Source organism: Esox lucius, chromosome 12 (assembly GCF_011004845.1).
Source record: "Esox lucius isolate fEsoLuc1 chromosome 12, fEsoLuc1.pri, whole genome shotgun sequence".
NCBI lineage: Eukaryota > Metazoa > Chordata > Actinopteri > Esociformes > Esocidae > Esox > Esox lucius.
The window spans coordinates 15,890,081-15,910,118 of NC_047580.1; the positions used below are offsets into that span (position 1 = coordinate 15,890,081).

Consider the following 20,038-nt stretch of genomic DNA (forward strand, 5'->3'; position numbering starts at 1 on the left):
GACAGCCTGCCACAGATTTTACTCATTGTACACATATAGAGAAATTGTTTTCTGAACTAAATAGAAGCCTCTGTAAAAATAAGACCCTATGTGAAAAGGTTTTTCTGTGGAACCCAGAAAGGGTTAATCAAAGGTTTCCCCTCCCACGGGGCAGCCGAAGAACTCTTTTGGAAGCTTTTTTCTGACAGTACGGGCTGTACTGGGAAATCCACATTAGAGCAGCCATGTAGGAATACCCTGTTTGAGATTAGTTAAGCCTCTGCTTGAAAATAGTTAATGAGAGTCATATGAGAATATAATCATCCAATGTTTTGTCTTCCAAATGTACAAAATCCTTCCAGATCCTTGAGATCCTTCGATCGGCACTCATGGACTGTAATTGAAACCACATTTTTTTGGGTGAGATTCAGGTCCTAGGTGGCCATTGGAAAATGTTGATTTTATGGTCAATTAACCTTTTGTGGGTGTTGGGGGATGTCAATGTGTGCTTGGGGTCAGGAACTTGAAGTAAAATCCATTTCCTGACAAGTAAAAAACTCCTAGCAGGGGGAATAGGTTTTTTAGCCAAATCATCATGGTACATTTCTACAAATACCTGATGAAGAGATACATTTTCATGTCATCTAACAAATGTAAATGCATGGGGTTTGCTGAATAGCATTGCCTACATCCTTGAATCAGGTGATGTATTCTGCGTGCCTCTGAAAAGCTCTTAACCATTGTATTGGCAATGTACCACGTCCCTTGTGCCATTTTGCGTAAGTATAATTACCTTTGTCATCTTGTCAAGGCTGCCAATATTAGTGTTGAGTACATACTTGATCAGGGGTATGTGGTTAAAGACTGTACACTGTCAAAAGCTATTTCTAAACACAACACATTTTACTAAATGCATTTTACCTCATGAGCTGAGCTCGGCAACTAAACAAACGAAACAAATTCACTCGACTCTCAGCTACGCGCCATACGTCATCGATTTGGGCACCAGGCGTGTCCGTATCCTCCCCACAATTACTCTCGTGATGATCAGATCAGAGTGGATTTATTAACATTGGGTATATTGCTTTTGAGGTGTTGAATGATACAGATTAAACTTGGTTAACCCGGTACTAATGTCTTGTACAATCTACAGATTGTCTGGTCATGAAAGATCAGCAGTGGTCAACGTGTCTATTACGCCACAGCTAAGACACATTTTAACGCTGTTTTAATTCGTGCCCTTTCAGCATCACAACATGGAGACGGAGGCGTTGATATTCACCAAACCTCCCAGTACCCGGTCTGAACCGGTTCGGGTGATGCGCGAACTCGTGGTACTCCCACCTCTGCGCTGCATCTATCTCATGCACAGAATCACAGCACCCGCGCGCCCACGTTGGTCACACCCCAGTGTTAATTCACACATTCCGATTGGCTCACATGCCTTGCGAGCCTCCACGATGTACGTATCCTTATTGGATAGTCACGCTGGTAGATTGGTTCTCGCCCTGAGTCCGGAGTTTCACTTTATAACCAATGAAATTATCTAAATGCCCAAACTCCTCCTATCCTGAGCGATCTGAAACGATTACGCCTACTTCTGTGCGGTTTGGTTCATTAAATCCTATAGGGCCATATGACCGGTTAAACAAATTATCATTGGCCAAATATTGTCCGGGAACGCGGAGAATTGAGTTGTAAACGAAGCGCGTGCTTGAATAAAAAAGGCAGGACTGAAAACAGGCGTGCACCTTTTCAGCACCGATACTCGTGGATAGCGGTACTAGTCTTTTCCGCCAGCTAATCAGACCAGACAAGTGAAGGGATACGAGCAAACGCGGTTTCATCGATAATCTTAGAGCTAACACAATTGTGTTATTCAGCCAAGTGGCTGTCGTGTTCACTGGATAGTAGCTGTTGAGTCCGATGCGCGGAGGATTCGAAGAAAAACTGCACACGCTTTGTTTGCCCTAAAGGGCTGGCTTTAAGTGCGAGGAGTTAGGGAATAGACGGCTGCTGCTACTAGTATTGTTGTTTATTAAAGGGAAGAAAACGTATTTAAAACGGCCTTCTATCGTTACACAGCTTTTGACTTGTGCTCATTGTGATTCAGCGGGATCGTGAATCGGATGGGACCAGGAATAACGGCCTGCAAATGAAGGGAAGCAAGTGGAAATCGAGTAATTAATCAACTCAATTTAAACGAACAGCCTCAATCGTGGTGTTTGATTTTAAGCCACATTGCTTGTTCGTGTAGATGCACTCCATTGTGTGAGCATCTTTGTATTATTCCCGTCGCTCTCTGACCAGGATCCCGCGCTCTCGCCGGCCCGCCGCCCTCTCGGCTAAATCTGTGTTTTTGTGCATTTTGAATCCGCACGACCCAATTTGAGAGAAAGATGTGTTCTCGGGTTTGGTTTGTGACCGACCGGCGTATTCACCAGGAGTACCCTCAAGTTCAGATCCTTCGGGCTCTGAAACAGCGATGTGCCGAGGAGGATGTTGAATTCCGCTCGCTTCTCATGGACCAAATTGTGCTCACCATCAGCGATGGACATTTAGGCAAGTATCAGCGATTAGAAATTGCACATGTAGCTAATAGTTACACAAAACACGTATTGTTTTTTTTATAAGGGTTTTATTGTGTATTAGTGTCTATGGTGGGATGTAGTTGGTTACTTCACTGAAGTAACGTAGCTATAGCCACAATAGCCAGCCTAGTAGCAGGTAACGTTATTGTTTCTACGCGGCAGCTGAGGGCATGCTAACGCAAACTGCTATGTAGCTAACCCACTTCCAGACAGACTCGAGTGGTTAAGACGAAATAGCTAGCTAATGATACATCGAGTTAACTATTTTATCACAATAATGAAATACGTTCTATTCGTGGAACCTGCTCACCATCAGAGGGAACAATTAGATAGGCAAGTATCACTTGCTAGATTGGACGTTAAATCGTGTATTTCTGTCTATGTTGGGTTGTATGGTATTACAGCGTAGATGTCCATTAGCCAGCCTAGCTGTAGCAGGTATCCTCATTGTTCAGTACCGCAGCCCATAGCTGGCTATCGAGAACTGCTAGCGAGCGAACCCAGTTTCCAGACAGCTTCGAAAAAGAGCTTCCATTAAGTCGAATAATTGCTACGTTTTCAAAACGCGTGAGTGTTAACACTGATCATAATAGCATTGGTAGCTGTATAATAATTACATTGCTGACATTATACCATAACAAGCTGTCTTGAACAGCGCATAGCATAAGCAGGATGGCTAACAAGCTATTAGCCATTCTTCTGAGCCATCACAGGTTTGCTATCTAACCTGCGTTCAATGAAGGCATTGAATGGTACAGTAATATGATGTGCGATGTACATTGATTTGTAATTTGTGACGCGTGTTAGCTTGCAAATATTAGCTAGATTGTTTAATTGGCTGTATTTGTATACTTTTCTTCTGAATGCTCTTGAATCAATATTAATTCAATGATAGGTAATAAATGGGAGAAATCGGGTTTGTCACGAGGCACTTGCATGCAGGTAAAACACGTCTGGTTGTTTTTTGTCACGTGCACGATTACAGTAAAATGCCTTCATTACATTGTAAACAATTTTCTCATCGCCAGAATGCAGTGTTCAATATCAACTATTATGATTTGTATTTGTGGGTGACCATTGTGATAGAACCCACTATCAGTGTTTCTACTATGATTGTATTTTCTTCCGCAGCGGGGGCTGGTCATTTGGTATGTGTTCTGCGCTATTTTGTCCCATGAACCTCTTAGCTAACATTGGGAAACGATTTCACGTATCTTAAAACATTAGAATTTGTTTGTGTTGCTGTAAGCTATATTGTGTGCGTCAGGTAAATTTAAATGATGTTGGTCTGACAAATGTTCCTAACAGAAACCCTGCTGCCAACACTTGTGTTCTGGGCACTTGATCCTAGTCTAAATGTCCCTTCATGGACATTAGTCTTGTTCTGTTGCAGTGTATATACATATTGTATATTTTACTTTTACACACCTGCATACATACAGTCCCTACAAAGTATTCAGACCCCTGACAATTTCTGCTTTTACTGAATTACAAATGTTCTTTTAAATAGCAGAACTTAAGTCAATTATTGTTAAGTGGAATATATGTAAGAAATCCAAAAGATCTGGAATATGTTTCTTGCATAATTACTCAACCCCTCACACATTTGCCACATAATATGCTATTTGCCTTTTAAACTATATAACAACAAACTATTGCTGGGCCAGAGGTATGCGGTAAGACTCAACACATGCGTGCGCACAGCGAAATAGACATTGTCTTTAGGCCTCAGTTGCTGTGAAGAGTATCTGTCAGGAAAGTGTAAGTAGTCCCTGGAAAGTAGCATGCAACAACTAAGATTTTCACCTGTTTATGCATTTTATTTTTATTTTTTATCTCTAATGCAAATCTGGCCATGGGTAGTGTAATGAAGCTCCAAATCACAGTGTGAAAATATCTGGGAGTTTTGGTGGATGAAAAGATGAGTTTCACCACCCATGTAGAATACCTTGTCAGAAAACTCAAGCTGGTTATTGGGTTTTATTACCAGAACAAAGCTTATTTTTCCTTCACCACCACAAAAGAGTTGATTTAATCATACTGATCTCTCTGTGTCGGACTATGTTGAGACTTTACGCAGGCTCAAATACTGATTCATTCTTATTTATAAGGCCCCTTTGGGATAAATGCTGCCTCTATCCTCTATTCTAGCTCATAATGAAAACACAATCTATCCTCTGTATCAGCACAAAATAAAGACCCAAACAAGCTCAGGTCCCAATTTTATTTTATACTAACAGTTCCAAAACTGAGAATAGAGCTTTAGAAAAATTTTAACAAAATGAATATTACTGTTGTGATGCATCGTTGCCTTGGTAATTTGGAATGGGTAGCCTAATAGATCTAGTCAGCCTACTGGAAAAAATCATGTATTCCTGGCGGCTTTTCACTTTTCAAAGTATATATACTGTTAACTTCTGTGTTATTGATTTTATGGCCAACACTTACATTTGAGTAATAATAATTACCCACTTCAAACTTCTCATGAACTCTATAAAAAAGTATAGTGTTGAGTTTGATAGCAGTGTAAAACCTGTCAATTTGATTAGGCTGCTAATTATTTGCCAAATGATTTTTTTCCTAACTGATAAATAGCTCAAGGTCATTTTTGGCATTCTACCTAGGGCTGATTTAGGTTAAGTTCTACCTACAGATTACTATTAACATTAGCCTTATTCTAAGGTAACATTTCACCCACTATGCACTTACATGCTGTGGCTTTGACGTTCTGACACACCATACACAACAAACCGGTCATTATGTTTTACAAAAATTATACACATCTGGTTGGGTTGTCCTGGGCATGGAAACCTGAAAAAGAACTGCAATGATGATGCCTAATGTTAAGAATGTTGCGCATGCTTTCATAACTAGCTAGTTAATTGAGGTTACAAGTCAATACCAAACTCTGTAATGCATGCACATGATTACAGGATTCTAAACTTTTGGAAATGACTCATATTTCCTGTCTACAGCTTAATTAACTGTCCATTCAGATACTAATGAGATACATTTGTGTGGGGCCCATACAGAAATTGCCTTATTATTTTTCAGGAGAAACACTGCAAATCCTATGTGAAAAGGGTTTGTGTTCATGTTGCCATTGACTTAAAGGAGAAGCAGCAAGCTGACTCCAAAATTCAGGGAGGGAGCTGTCTCTTGACCAGGCTTGGAATTTTGTCATTTTAGGGGGAGAAATGAAAAAAATAAAATAAAGAAAATGTAGTCATTTTCGGTGTTACAAAAATGTTTAGCACACAAATGCCACATGCCAGGGCACAAAGGCCATTGAATGAAATAAGAAGATTTGGAGCTTACAAATTGACAACTTGAATTGCTTCATAAGAAGAAGAAAAAATGACATGAAAACTTTTAATCATACTTTGAATAATAACATTATAACTGATATGTTTTTTCCACATAAAAAGTTAAATGGTCATGTTTTAATTCTTGAAATTACATCTGTTGACCATTTTGTTAAGGCTAGTTGGCCAGAAGGCTAACATTACCTCAGTTACTTCGCTGGGTATATTTTAACATCACAATCACCTGCACTACTGAGTATGACCTACAAAAACAAGTATAGTGACTTTTGTGCACAGAGCAAATCATTTTTGTTTTTTAATCTTTCAACACGAACGTTGGCATGCCACCTGATGTCAAATCTACCGTTACTTTTCGGGGAGCTCACAAAAGGCCTTGGGGGGTATTCTCCCACTCAGAGGTCGGAACTTTCCCAGTTGCTCATGAACGCACCTTCCAAAACAGAGAGGTTTGATTCAGTTAAGCACTAAATAAGTCCGCTATCTATTGATAACTAGCTAGCTTGCTTACCTGCATGTAGTTGTTCTTGTGGTTGTTCTCGGTTGCGAACTACAAACAAACTTACGAACAAACTGCTGTCTGTGACATTTTGACAGTAGAAGGGGCACAAAAGCCATGGTGGCTGTAGGGTGTACCATTTTTGGGGCATCAAGGCCAGAGCCAAGGGCAACGACGGCCATGGCCGTTGTGAAAATCCTATGCTGCTCTTGACATGTGGCAGTTAGCTTGGGAATGTCCTCTGAATCCAAAAGCCTCCTCTCCAGTGGGATGGAGTCTGATCTGGGAACCAGACTTTAGTCTTACATGTAGGATAAATGTTGAATGTGTGACTCACTATTACCAAAACTCAAAGCCTCTTGGACACCTTCTGGCTGAATTGGTTAATAGCCTATTTCGATGGTAGATAATCTGTGAAAAAACCCAGGAGGAAGGGAGGGTATGACCATTGGCCTAGATAGTTAATCAGACAGCTGTCTAGGTTAGGCACAGCCACAACTGGAGCACCACCGTGTCCTGTGTGCCCTCTAATCCAGCTGGCCCTGGATATGGCTTTACCCGTTAGTGTTTACACCCCAGATTAATGGCCAGTGATGGCTTTAGCTCATAGACATTGACTGCAAAATGTTTTGTTTTTTTTACACATCTTAATGGGTTATCACATAGGGATATTCAACCAGTCCTTTTAAGCCTGGCAACACTCATGGTTCAGCTGAATCATTATGAAATTATTCTATGACTGAATAATGGGGTCATACTTGCATATTAGCGACATCCTAATAAATGTGGCCTCTGCGTGGATCTAATAAGCAGTATAAAATAACAGCAGGATTGAAAGTGTTTAGTTTGACCCTGTAGACTGTGAGCCATTCTATGTATAGAAGACTAACTGGCTTAGCTTGTTCCATGTAGTGGTGGTGTTTATTAGATGCTGTATGTTGTGGAGACTGGCTGTGCTCAATAACAAATGTTACTTTTACTACTTCCCGTAAGAGGCCAAACCCGGTGATCAGCTGAAGGAATCTCACATCCCATGATTCAGAGATATATAGTTGGCCTTCTGCATGGAGGCGACACACAAACACTTTTCACCACTAGATGACAAATATAACATATTAGTAATATTCCCAAACAACAGAGGATCTCTAGAGCTTTGGCCAACTGATCACATTGGGATTTTCCAGAGCCAGTCATGTGATGTGAGAAAAAATGCTTCAATGATAGACCAAAGAATCAGTTCTTCTTGAATCCTTACCATGGTATCCATAACATGATTCCTAGATTTGTCACGAGCACGTTTGCTGTTGACAGTACCCTTTCAGCTTGATGGTTGTATTTCAAACCAAACTTTATCTGTGAGAAATTGGACAGGTGCCAACTGGTCTGAAGTATAGGTAGGACGAAGAACACGTTAGGCTATATTAGCTTAGAAATTAACACCATTTCATGTGAAGAAATGCGTAGAATACATTACTGATATAAAGACTGCAAATTGATTTGAATCCCTCATTTGATGGAAAACAAAGAAATAAGCTACTTGTAGCCTATTTAAGAATGCGTTGAAGGATGCAGTAGTTGTGTCATGGCAGATAAACAGGACATGGTAATGATGGCAGGTTAGGAAGCAATTATACCAGTTTGTCCTTTTTAGTCGCCTAATATAATAACACCCTAGCGGTGAAGGACACATAATTCTTCTCCCCGTAGAAAGCTGTGTCAGGACAACTCATTTGTGTGTTCTCAAGCGATGGGAACAGTGGCATTTACATATTATGACTTGTGCAAAGCAGCTTGCATAGGTCTAGATCAGGGATGAGCAACTTTGACGGTTCGTGTCTGCATACTCAGAATCAACAGCTCATCTACAAATATGCAAGATATATTATTTTCCATCAAAATGAAATAAGTCTGAGGACAATTTTCCTATTAGAGTTTGTGTGTGTTTGCACATCCACCTCATTTCATGTTGTGGGACTGTCTGCTACATGTGGCTGTATTGTCAACATACAAGCTACAGTGACGTGCAGTCCAGCCAGACACCCTCTCCCTAGAGGAAGTGGTGCCCGGTTCGTCCTTGCCAGGGTTGCATCCAGGTCTGGCAAGGCCTGCAGAGCGCTGGCATGGGTCAACCCAGCCGTACTGTGACGTCAAAACGGAATGCATAGAATTCCAACGCGGGACGGGAGTCCCCCACTCAGCAGTTATGGGGCCAGTCGAAAACAACACCCAGTTAATTGGCCTGTGAGGATTGAAGGCCCGGTGTCCAGACAGGGGACAGATCAGACTGTTGGAAATGCCATTCTGTTACCCTACCCAAAATGGTACCACCTTCTCTCCCAATGTGATACCCACTAACACATACGTATTTTGGACATTTGACTGAGATGTCCGAGAAACACGGGACATTCCCCACCAATAGCAGTTCAGATTTATTCATCCTGTTGGGGTCACATGTCGAACAGCACACACACACAAGTAAATAAGTTCTGTATTTGGGATTGTTCTAAAGACAATGGACTGAATAAGAATTGGATGCCTGTAGTTTAGACAATAGACAAGCTGTAGTTGGGACCAACATAAATATTACACTAAACAGGTTTAGAAATGTCCCTTTTATCACTCCCCTCAGCATCCCCCCTTCAGTCCCCTAAACTCTGGCTCAAATGAGACCCTCAGCAGTTCATAATGGGATGAATAACCAACAGCAGAGTTATCCAAGATGGTCTACTACCCCACTACTCAGGACTTCTAAAGTAATAAGTTAGTATTGCAGTTGAAATGGGGAAGACAAGATGCACTTGATAATTTACTAGGCTAAGATTTTACTTCTAAAGTTAAGTAGCTAGCAAACCCGCTGATATTTTTACTGATGTTTTGGTAATGTAAATCAAGATCTGGTGTGCAAACTAATTCCCTTTCCTGGGACAGTAGGGATACGACAAGATTAATGATAAAACTTGAGAGATGTTTTTTTTTCTCCATAGAATGCAAGTAGAATGGATTTAGGATATGGACTTGCTGTGTTTTGAAATAAGAGCAGAAGGAAAACCCGAACAAAATGTTTTGCCCATTTATCAACTAGATTGTAATCATCTAGTTATAGCAGACACATTGGTCGGCAGAATTACATATAGCCTTTTTTATGATTAACTATACATAGAAGGATGCACGCAAAATGTCCCCAAATTAGATGTGCATTCGCAATGTGGCCTCGAAATTAGGTGTGTATGATGTATACCTGTGTTCGGCCTTGACTGCATCACCGGTCCTGACCTTGTTTCATCACAGCAACTCCCAGTGGGCTCGGGGGAGTAAAAAAAAAAAATCCAGTTTGCCTCCTCTGAAACACGGCTCTGCCAAGCCGTTCTGCTTCTATTCACATTGCTATCTCAACCAGAATCGTCTGAATCGGCGCATGAGAGTGCACACTCCTTCGCCTTTGACCTCAGTTAGGCTTTTATGTGAACAATTTGTCTGAGGGTGTCATTAGACAAGTCAAGGAAATCCCTGCCTGCCATGTCTCCCTGCATCTGGAGCAATGCTGGGCCAATATGCGCCATTCTTTACGGGATTCCCTGCCTGGTGTGGCATGACCAGGGTGTGAACCTGGCTCCCAGAGACACAACTGTGATGCAGGGCCTCAGACTGCTGGGACACTGACAAGGCTTTCGGATAGTTTTTTTTACATGATCACGTGGCTCCCTGACAGTACTGTATGTGCACCCACTCGCCCCACATGAATAAAGGGATTCATTGGGGTTTTGCATGTGCTCTGTGTAGTTCCCTTGGAATCTGAGACAAGCGTTGGGAAGTGACTCGGTCCGTGTCCTTTCATACTTGGATGTGTCCACGCCTGCACAGTCAGAGCAGCGAGAATGGAGGGCGAGAGGAGCGGCGACGGCCAGGGCTACTCCTAAACACGCTTTTTCACTTCTGTCATCCCTGACACGGTTCTCCCCACCTCTCCAGCAGTAAAATCTCCACCCTTTTTAAATGATGTGGAGTTATCTTTTGACCTTCGTCTGAACCAAATGTCTAATTTGTCCCATCTGCTCGCTACCTTTCCATACCAGAAGCCAGTGTTTGGGCTGTCACATAGTTTTTGTTTCCGTGCCTCAGACACAGCGACCTCTGTCGATCCAGGGTTGACGCTGTCGCTTTGGTGAGTGGAGATCTTAAGATGGCTGAAAAGCAGGTCACGGTGGGGAGAGGAGTGCTGCGTCAGTGAGAAGCCTCCCTCCCTCCGTCCGTCCCTTCCACTGCTCCTCACGCACCACCATCGCCCCATCTGTCTCTCCTGCAGAGCTGCTGGGCCACAGCCCCAACTGAAAACCTTGCTTCTGCCCCCCCCTTCCTTTTTCCTTTTCATCCCTTCATCGTATGCGGCCCTCTCTTTTGTTTTTCTCTCCACTCCACCATGTGCTGGTGCGAACACTTCTGTGTGTCTCCTCATTGTTATTTTCCCCTAATTAAAATGGCTGGTAGTTCGCCCAAGCGGGCTGTTCGTTGACGGTTAAAATCTCTGTGCGTTGCCCCAAGCTCGATTTTTAAAACATTTGCAACTCTCAAAATACTATTACGAGGGCTTCAACCACATGAAGAACCAACACATACTAGTCTGGGCCCACGCCTCTGCCAGCTCAGAGTTCCATAATCACAGAAGCTGCATACACAAACACAGCAGTAGCCATTCGCATTGAGACGGAGCCTACATTCAGTGCAGTGGTAACCGCTTCATGGGTGTGTTATAGCAGGATGCTGTTGCCAATGTTCCAGAAGGGCGCAGGTTGTCTGGTTGGCTGTCTCGTGGTACAAAGCAAGCGGCTGTCTCTGAAGCGTGACTTTGGGACATTTTAAGCTGATGTATGTCTTCTCTTCTCTGCCCCTTCTCCCCAGGTCTGCGGGTGGAGCAGGAGGTGGTGACATCCTACCCTCAGGTGGCGGTGGTGCGGGTGCCAACACCGTGGGTGCAGTCGGACAGCGACATCACAGTCCTGCGCCACCTGGAGAAGATGGGCTGCCGTCTGGTCAACCGGCCCCAGGCAATCCTCAACTGTGTCAACAAGTTCTGGACCTTCCAGGAGCTGGCCGGCCATGGGGTCCCCCTCCCTGACACCTTTTCCTATGGTGAGCCCCGAAAGCTTGGTCGTGTTATTGCTCATTCTCATATTTGGCCCCAAATGACGGTTTTCTGTTTAAAAACTAGTGTGTTATGTTTAATACATTCTTACGGTAAACCTACTTCCTCTGAGCAATGATCATTACGTTTTTTTTTTTTATGCAGTTTCCAATTGTCTGCAGTGTAGTGTCGTGTAATCTGATGGGATAATTTATGCAGTTGTACAATTGTCTGCAGTGTATTGTCCTGTAATCTGAGGTGGTTATTTATGCAGTTTCCAATTGTCTGCAGTGTATTGTCCTGTAATCTGGGGTGGTTATTTATGCAGTTTCCAATTGTCTGCAGTGTAGTGTACTGTAATCTGAGGTGGTTATTTCAGCCTTAGTGTTTTCCGGAGGTATATTTGCCAAGCTCAAAATGTTGAGTTCAGCGGAGATTGTGGAAATTACGTGTTGTTATTAGGGATTGTTATAAATACTAGCCAGGACAAAACCAATGCGGATGTTTTGGTAACGTACACGTTAGAGATTTAGAAGTGGGTTGATCAGTGTGACACAGCCCTTCCAAATTTCCACACAAGCTAGGAGTGTCAATTTGTAGCATGTATAAAAGTTAGCATAAGGCTCCTGGTCTCTGATCCCATTGTACTACCCTCTGTTGGTTGTTTGTCTCTTGATGAAGGCACTTAACCCCCCAAAGTAGAATAACTGCCCTCACCTGAATTCATCATCACTATCCCAATTCCACATCCTCTTTTCGTAGTGTATCTGGTCGGTCATTATTTGGATTTTGTTCCAGTGTAATTTAGTTTGTTTTCGCATCTTACTTTGTTTTGTTACGCCTTGGCTCTTTTATTAAAAAGCTCTGTTCTTGCTGCGCCTGTGTCCGGCCTTCTGCCTACAGTGTTACAAAACGTTTGTGGGGGGACTAAAAACACTGGCACAGAAATAGTTCTACTATCAGCAATGTTATTGCTTTTCCAAGGCTAGCAAAACAGAAAAGACCAACAACACAACACTAACCACGCTACAAGCTACATGTTTCAGTTGACTGCCTTGTTCAGAGGTTCTTAAAAGTTTGTGCTTCATGACCCACAAATGAAGATGTCTGTTGTGGAGCAACCCACTATAATGGTTGAGATGGAGAAAAACATACACGGACTAAAGAATAAGAAAAAAAAACGGATTTAATTCAATGTTCAAAACAGGTATTAATAATATTCTCGTTAGGTGGGTTTTGGCGCAGAAGAGGTGGTAAAGCAAAGACAAATATTTTCAATATCCCAAAACTTCCTGAAGTGTTGGCTAATGGCGCACATAGAAGAAAGTGGCAAAGTCATTACATCTACCCAGAGACAAAAACACACACACTGTTTTTGTTTTGTTCGAAGACTAAACCAAGGCTGACAGACAATTTTGAAATTTTAATTTTTTAACTTTATAATTCAACAGTGTCATGTTGGTTGTTTTCCCCCAAATGTTAGTGAGACTACAGAGGCCAGGCAGACCATGCAGTGCAGGAAGGCTACACTGCTTATGTAATGCCCTCCTCCACCCTAACGGCTTTGACAGTAAAAGATCCCTCCCACTGCCCCTCCCCTCCTCTGGCTTTCTTCCCGCTGCAGCAGCCAGTGACGCGGTAGAGGTGGACCTGACATTTGCTGTGCCCCTCTCGCTCTCTCTCTCTCTCTTTCTCTTTCGTTCTCAGCAGTGTGGGCGTGTGCATTTTGGAAAAGGCTTGTGCAGCACACATCTGGTCCTCTGTTTAAAAAAAGAAAGGGGGCAGAGAAGAAACGGAGAGCACAGAAACAAGAAGCATGAACCTGTTTCCTTCTCGCACAATGTGTTCCACGTTATTTCTCACATCAGAAACCCGGAAGGCCCAGGCGGAACCGAATAAAGCCAATTCCCTTCAATGTCTGAATGTCAACAAATTACTTTCAACTGTTAAACGTCTTATCAGATTTAGTCACATGACAAATGTGACAATTCTTTTTATTGTTAATACAGAATGACATAACCACAGCAATTTGAATCCAATGGCAATAATTTCCCAGCAACAACATGGCACAAATGCCCTTTTGCATAGTCAAATGACTGAGGTACAGAGCTTCAAGGTGAGGGTTTGATCACTGGACTAATTGGGATGGGTTTTTGTCTTGTGTGTTTTGTAGGGGGACATGAGAACTTCCGCAAGATGATCGACGAGGCGGAACCGCTGGGCTACCCTGTGGTGGTCAAGAACGCACGTGGTCACAGAGGTCAGTCAGACTCAGACCTAGGCCTCTGGGTTCATTCCTGCCCTGGTTCTATAATCATCTTCCACCATGTTGTGGGTTGTCACCAATCAAATCTATGTCCACCTATATAAGGTAGTTAATAAGGTAGTTAGTAGTTAATGAAGGAGTGCTAAGTGATTCTGATTGTGCTGTCGTAAAAAGGAAAGAAAAGAGTAATTATACTTATTTTATCATCCTTTAGTTTCATATTGTTTCCCACTTATTTTACCTGGTAAGTATGCTAAGAACACATTGTTATTTACCTTAACACCCTGGGAGAAATGATGGTTAACTGTCTTGCTCAGCAACAAAATGGCAGGGTTAATCACCTTGCCGACTTAGGGATTACAACAGGCGATCTTTCATTCACTGAGCTAATGGTTACCACTGGGCTAACCTGCCGCCCCCACTTATTTAAGGTAGGATTGATGGACAGGTTTTTGAACCTTAAACAAATGCCAGGCCTGGAAAGACATTGACCCTGGGTTATTCCCCAGTGGAATACCAACTGGTCTATTCATAGTCATTGACACTACCTCACAGCCTCCCACTTGGTGGTCCATTGTCTGTATGAAAAGACTAGGTAGCGACAGGGCATAATTATACTTTCAAGACAGGCCATTCTTAAGGAAAGTGGCAATTGGTGAAAATCAGCCGATGAACAACTTCTAAACCAAACACTACATCCAGCTAGCTATTCAATAGCAATGCCAACAGGGGCAGAGTTGTGTTCCCTTTGTTGGCTTTATTTAACTTGGTTGGCTGATGGACACAGATTCTTTTTTTTGGTGTGTGGGGGGGGGGTTTGTACTCTTCTCCTTACTTTCTCTCATTGAGATATGGCTTGGGGGGGGGGTTGTACTCTTCTCCTTACTTTCTCTCATTGAGATATGGCTAACATTCTGTCCCGTCTGCATGGTGTAACCAACGCAACCTATTCAGATGTCTCGACACAGACCTCACCACACTGGCGTGCTCCTGTTACGGTCGCGTTCCATGATCGCGCTGACCTGTGTCGGGGTTAGAGGACGTGCCACGGCACGCGAGAACAGAGTCTGTGCTAATTAAAACGGGCCTTGGTATTTTTGAAAGCCTGTGTGAGACGCAAACCAGTTCTCGCCACCGTGGCTTCTCTGTCAGTGTCTCGAGAGGTTAATACATTTCCATTGTTACATGGCCATCTACGTGAGAGGTGTCGAGCATTCACACCAACACGGTCAGCTTTATAGGCATACTGAAAGTAGTGTCTATGTAGACTGTACAGTACTGTCACATGGCTGGCTACAGTCATGTGTATGAGCTAGGGATAAGCACCGTTTTATTTTGTTTCTAATACATTTTGTCACAATCGAAACAAATGAGTGAATCAAATACAAATGTAGAAAGAATGGATCCTTTATGCATTTACATACAAGAAAACAAGCAAAACGACAGTATAAAGAGAAACAAAAACCAGCAGAGAACAACCACGAAAAAACCAAACCCAGGAATTCTTGTCTTGAGCCGTGTTCTTTGTTTAAGAGTCAGTTTTCTGGTGACAGTCCTTGTATTTGGTGGTAAAATGTTCAAGGCCTTTCTGAAATTAAATGCTGCTATCCATTCCTTGTAGTCTCTACAGCAGTGCTCAGCTCGTGTTTAAAAAAACGTGTATCTGGATATTCCCTGACCCATCCGTGGTACTATTCAAATACTAGAATCATTTGAGACACCCAGCCCTAGGCTGAGTAAAGGCTTTAAGTGAGTGAAGACTCTTGCTCACTCTCACGCTGTTGGAATCTCAACACTGAAATGTTGTTGAATTTTCAGAAAGCATCTTTGGCATGTGTAACGCTAGGTAACCAAAACATATCCCTCACTCTCGCATCCTTCCGCAACCCCCCCCCCCCCACCCCCCTACGCGCTGTCTGACAGGAAAGGCGGTGTTCCTGGCCCGGGATAAGCACCACCTGGCTGACCTGAGCCACCTGATACGGCACGACGCCCCCTACCTCTTCCAGGAGTACGTGAAGGAGTCGCACGGCCGCGACGTCCGGGTGGTCCTGGTGGGCGGACGCGTCATCGGCTCCATGCTACGCTGTTCCACCGACGGACGCATGCAGAGCAACTGCTCCCTGGGTGAGTGATGTTGAGCCTGTCTGGGAGGGCAGTGGATGCTGGACAGACGGGCATCTCCGTGGCCACACGGGACCCTTTTTCTCCAGCGGCTAGGTCTCTACAGTAGTTCTGGATAGTGACAATGGTCTGGGACGCATCAGCTTTTAAATGGAATTACATGAAACACATGTTTAATCATTTGGTTATTTGAAATGTTTTGGATCATAATTTCTTTTAAATTGCGCTTAGGGTTTACATGAGGATTTCAGTGTTTGTCTGTGTTTGGAAACGACACTGGACCACAGGACTGGTTGAATTTAGCGGCAGAAAGACAATAGTTGAGTTGAATGTCACTTTTGCAGTTGAAGACAGGCACGGTTACAGTTGTCTTAAGGTCTGCCGTTTGAGGCATGCTGACACGCTCATGGCTTATGACATTTTGTGGTCATTGTTATTTGACAAGTATCACATGATGTTTATAACAAGATTTAGTTTGTCTCATGCAAGCATAGATTCTCTGGCGCCATTGTGCAAAATAAACCCATTTTTCATTTGCTTTGATAGTATGTGTAGGTCGAACACCAAACAAATAACGATTACATTTTTTAATCAAACTTGATACACTCGATTTGGAACAACCTAAATACAAATGATCCCACTTAAAAAAAAAAAAATACATGTGATAATTTTGAAGAGAACAAATCCAAATGTTTACTGTTCTTCCACGCTAAAGGCCTCAAAGAGTGGGAATAAGGAAGTCCCACGGCGGCCAGTCAGCAGTTACTGTGTGATGACCTCCCCTTCCGCCCGTCTCGTCTGCAGGTGGTGTGGGGATGATGTGTCCACTGAGCGAGCAGGGCAAGCAGCTGGCCGTGCAGGTGTCCAACATCCTGGGCATGGACGTGTGCGGCATCGACCTACTGCAGCTCAACGACGGCTCGTTCGTCGTGTGCGAGGCCAACGCCAACGTGGGCTTCATCGCCTTCGACCAGGCTTGTGGCATGGACGTGGCGGGCATCGTGGCCGACTACGCCCTCTCGCTGCTGCCCAGCCGCCTCACGCGCAAGATGTCGCTGCTCTCCGTTGTGTCCAGCGCCAGCGAGACGAGCAGCGAGCCCGAGGTGTGCCCCGCCCCCAGCAGTGTCCTCCCCGAGGCCGTGTGCAACATGAGCGTGGGCTCCACTTCTAGCGAAAGCGACCCGGAGCTGGCCGATACGACCCCTCAGCCCCCGAGCCGTCAAGCTGGCCCTGACCCGGCGCTGCCCGAACTACCCGACCCAGCCTACAACTTCAACACCATCCTCGCCAACGAGATCAAACTATTAACTGAGTGAGCTGGACACAGCCACGCACGCGCACGCACACACCACACACACACAAACACACACAGACACACACAGACACACAAACACACACAGACACACAAACACACACACTTACAGACACGCACCTGAACACATGCCGACGGACATACCTGTTACAGAGCACAAACACAATCTCCTATACACGTTACACAGGCAGGATGTTACATGCAAAAGCATGAGCTGAACAAACAAAAATAAAATGAGAAAATGCCATGACCACAGAAACTGACGTTATGAACAGACGTAGACACACGCGCCTCCTCATACTAACCCCCCCCCCCCCCCCCCCCCCCCCAAAACACATGGAGATTTGAGGCTGCTCCCCTGACTCTCCTCTTCTCCCCACTGGCTACTACCCAGTTAGTTTACACCGATGGTGGCACAAGTTGAAACCAGAAGGTTAGCTGAATTCATTCATCTTTTAGCTTTCAGTTGCTTAGTGAAGGCGAGTTGAGCGAGAGTGTTTCTATTTTTTGGGGAGAACCCTAAAGAGCATTACATACACCAGCACATAGTCCACCGGAATCTGTCATCCAATTTAGCCGAACGCGTACAACCAAATGCCGGCTTATGCTGGAGAATGATATTGATGAGTGGTTGTCGTTGTAGATCAACCACTGAGGACCTAGCCAAGCTTGCGTTACTGGTGGTGAATTGAAGTGTTTTGCAAGTTATTTTCTCCATGACTGGGGAGGGGTACATAGGGACTCCATAGACGGTCCTACTGCTCCATGAAGCAGAGAACAAACAGGACACCCTGTCACAGGACCTGTTAAGTGCAAATTAGAGCCAATTACATTTTCTACCTGAGATAATTCTGGAAATAGGATGACTTGAAATTCACAACTTAATTAGCATTAGACTCATGAATTATCTGGCAACAAAATGGGATGTAACCCCCAACACTGACAAGGAGCCCCTGAACCTGTGGTCTGACTTCTCCACCCTCAACAACTCATTGACAATGTTAGAAAAGCTTAGAGTTCATTAGAATAACAAAAGTGACCTAGAACCTTCGCCCCTTGGATCACGTTGTATAACAAAACACTACAGGACCTCCACTCAATTGAATTCATTGGATTAATAAAAGAAAATAAATAAATAAGCATAGAGGTCAAGAACAATTGACAATGAAAGTCTCTGCGCTACTGTCACACGGTTTTCAATCTCATGTTTTTAGCAGATAGTTTTAATTAGCCTTTTGAGCTTTTTACAAGAACAATAGTAAAACGGTGACTTTCTCTTATGAGATGTTTTTTTAAATTTCATTTGAAATAAAGCACTTTAAGATAAACATATGAATTCCATGATTGAACTATACTCGGGAGGGTAGTTAAATCCGTCTACAGTGAGTTACAGTGAATTAGATGAGTTACTGGAAGTTTTACACTAACGAATAATATACCTCAAAACAGAAGTTCTCACTGCCATAGAATACACTACTTTGAGTCATACATATCAGCCAGCTTCCTTCTGATTTCAAGTGAATGTTCACATTAGGAGCTCCTCCCCTTGATACATAGGATGTACATTAGATATACTCAAGTCTATTGTTTGTAAATTATTTTAGAAGTGTTCATTCCAATGTCTCTGGCTGATATGATATCCCTATGGGCTGAAATAAATTCTCAATTTAAACACTTGAGTAAGCTATTGTGTACCTCAGGTTGGTTTGTACAGAACCGCAATGTGAAAAATAAAGTTTTAACTAAGAGCATGAATGCTATTACCTCTGTGAATTTGGCTAAATGTGGTTAATCAGTCCAATGCTTAGGCCAATGACAAATTACTGTTTATTCGACTCAAGTGAGGTAAACTTCATATAACATGTTGTACAAATAAAATGCAAAGTAAAACATTTTTTTTTCTTCCAGTGTGTTTTTATTTAATTTTGTATTCCTTAAAAGGAAAACATCTCCAGGGATATTTGTTTTCTACAGCTTCTCTCTTGGGCTGTTGGTTACTTGCAGTTAAATCTTATACCATTCAACCTTTAAAAAAAATTCTGTCGACCAGGTATCACCTCTGGGGCATCTGCCATCAACCGAAAACATTGTCAGTAATTATCTAAAGCACAACCCACCCATGTGCCCCTTAGTGACTAGCTACAACATTAGTCTTGAGACCCGTAGCCCATATATAGAAGGCACCTACGTTGAACAGTTGACCCTAAGACATTACTCAGGGAAGCAGCCTTGATCTCCTACCCACTCCCAAGGCATGTGACATATCCATCCTAGCTACAGGTCTGCCTAAAATGTTTATTGACAACAAACAAAAAAGAAATGTTAAACTATTAAAAGATGCAGCATACCATGAAGGTTAACATGCACTTTTTTCCTTGCTTGTTTTCTAATGTTCAGTGTTTTTTCCCTCTAATTTATGGTATTTTTTTAAGGAAAAAAGTGGTTTGTGTGCACTAATCCTGTCTCAAATAAAGTGAGGCCGCTGTGAAGCTTGATTTTTGTGGGGGCAATTTACTAACGTCTGGATTCTAACAGGGGTCTGTTTGAGACAGTAATCATGAGTGTGCCAAATGCAAACACGGCAAATAATTGATAACTTTTTAGGAATAAGCTGTCAAGTAGCTCAGCGGCTCCCCTGGGAGTTAACACCATTTACAGTACTGTGATTTGTCCAGCATTATGAAATGTCTTTCTGAGAAAACTGTGAATCCACTCTAGGGCCAGGGGGTCTGTTAATACGTTTAGGTTGTAGGGCCAGGGGGTCTGTCAATATGTTTATTTTTCAAAAGTTTACATGTGTTGTTGTATATGAAGCCTGTTTCATT

General features: G+C 43.1%; 1 protein-coding gene across 1 annotated transcript; it reads left to right on the forward strand.

Moving 5' to 3' along the window:
- Positions 1–1,616: 1,616 nt before the first annotated feature.
- rimkla (ribosomal modification protein rimK-like family member A) lies at positions 1,617–19,708 on the forward strand. Its single transcript, XM_010875598.5, has 5 exons — positions 1,617–2,541; positions 11,289–11,519; positions 13,685–13,771; positions 15,701–15,904; positions 16,706–19,708. The coding sequence occupies exons 1-5, from the start codon at positions 2,379–2,381 to the stop codon at positions 17,215–17,217; spliced, it is 1,197 nt and encodes a 398-aa protein (XP_010873900.1). The 5' UTR covers positions 1,617–2,378; the 3' UTR covers positions 17,218–19,708.
- Positions 19,709–20,038: the final 330 nt, after the last annotated feature.

Bases quoted from the DNA above. Each gene is read 5' to 3' on its own strand.
- rimkla (XM_010875598.5), top strand. From the start codon at position 2,379: ATGTGTTCTCGGGTTTGGTTTGTGACCGACCGGCGTATTCACCAGGAG. The intron at 13,772-15,700 runs GTCAGTCAGACT...GCTGTCTGACAG, and splicing joins GAACGCACGTGGTCACAGAG to GAAAGGCGGTGTTCCTGGCC. The intron at 15,905-16,705 runs GTGAGTGATGTT...TCTCGTCTGCAG, and splicing joins GCAGAGCAACTGCTCCCTGG to GTGGTGTGGGGATGATGTGT.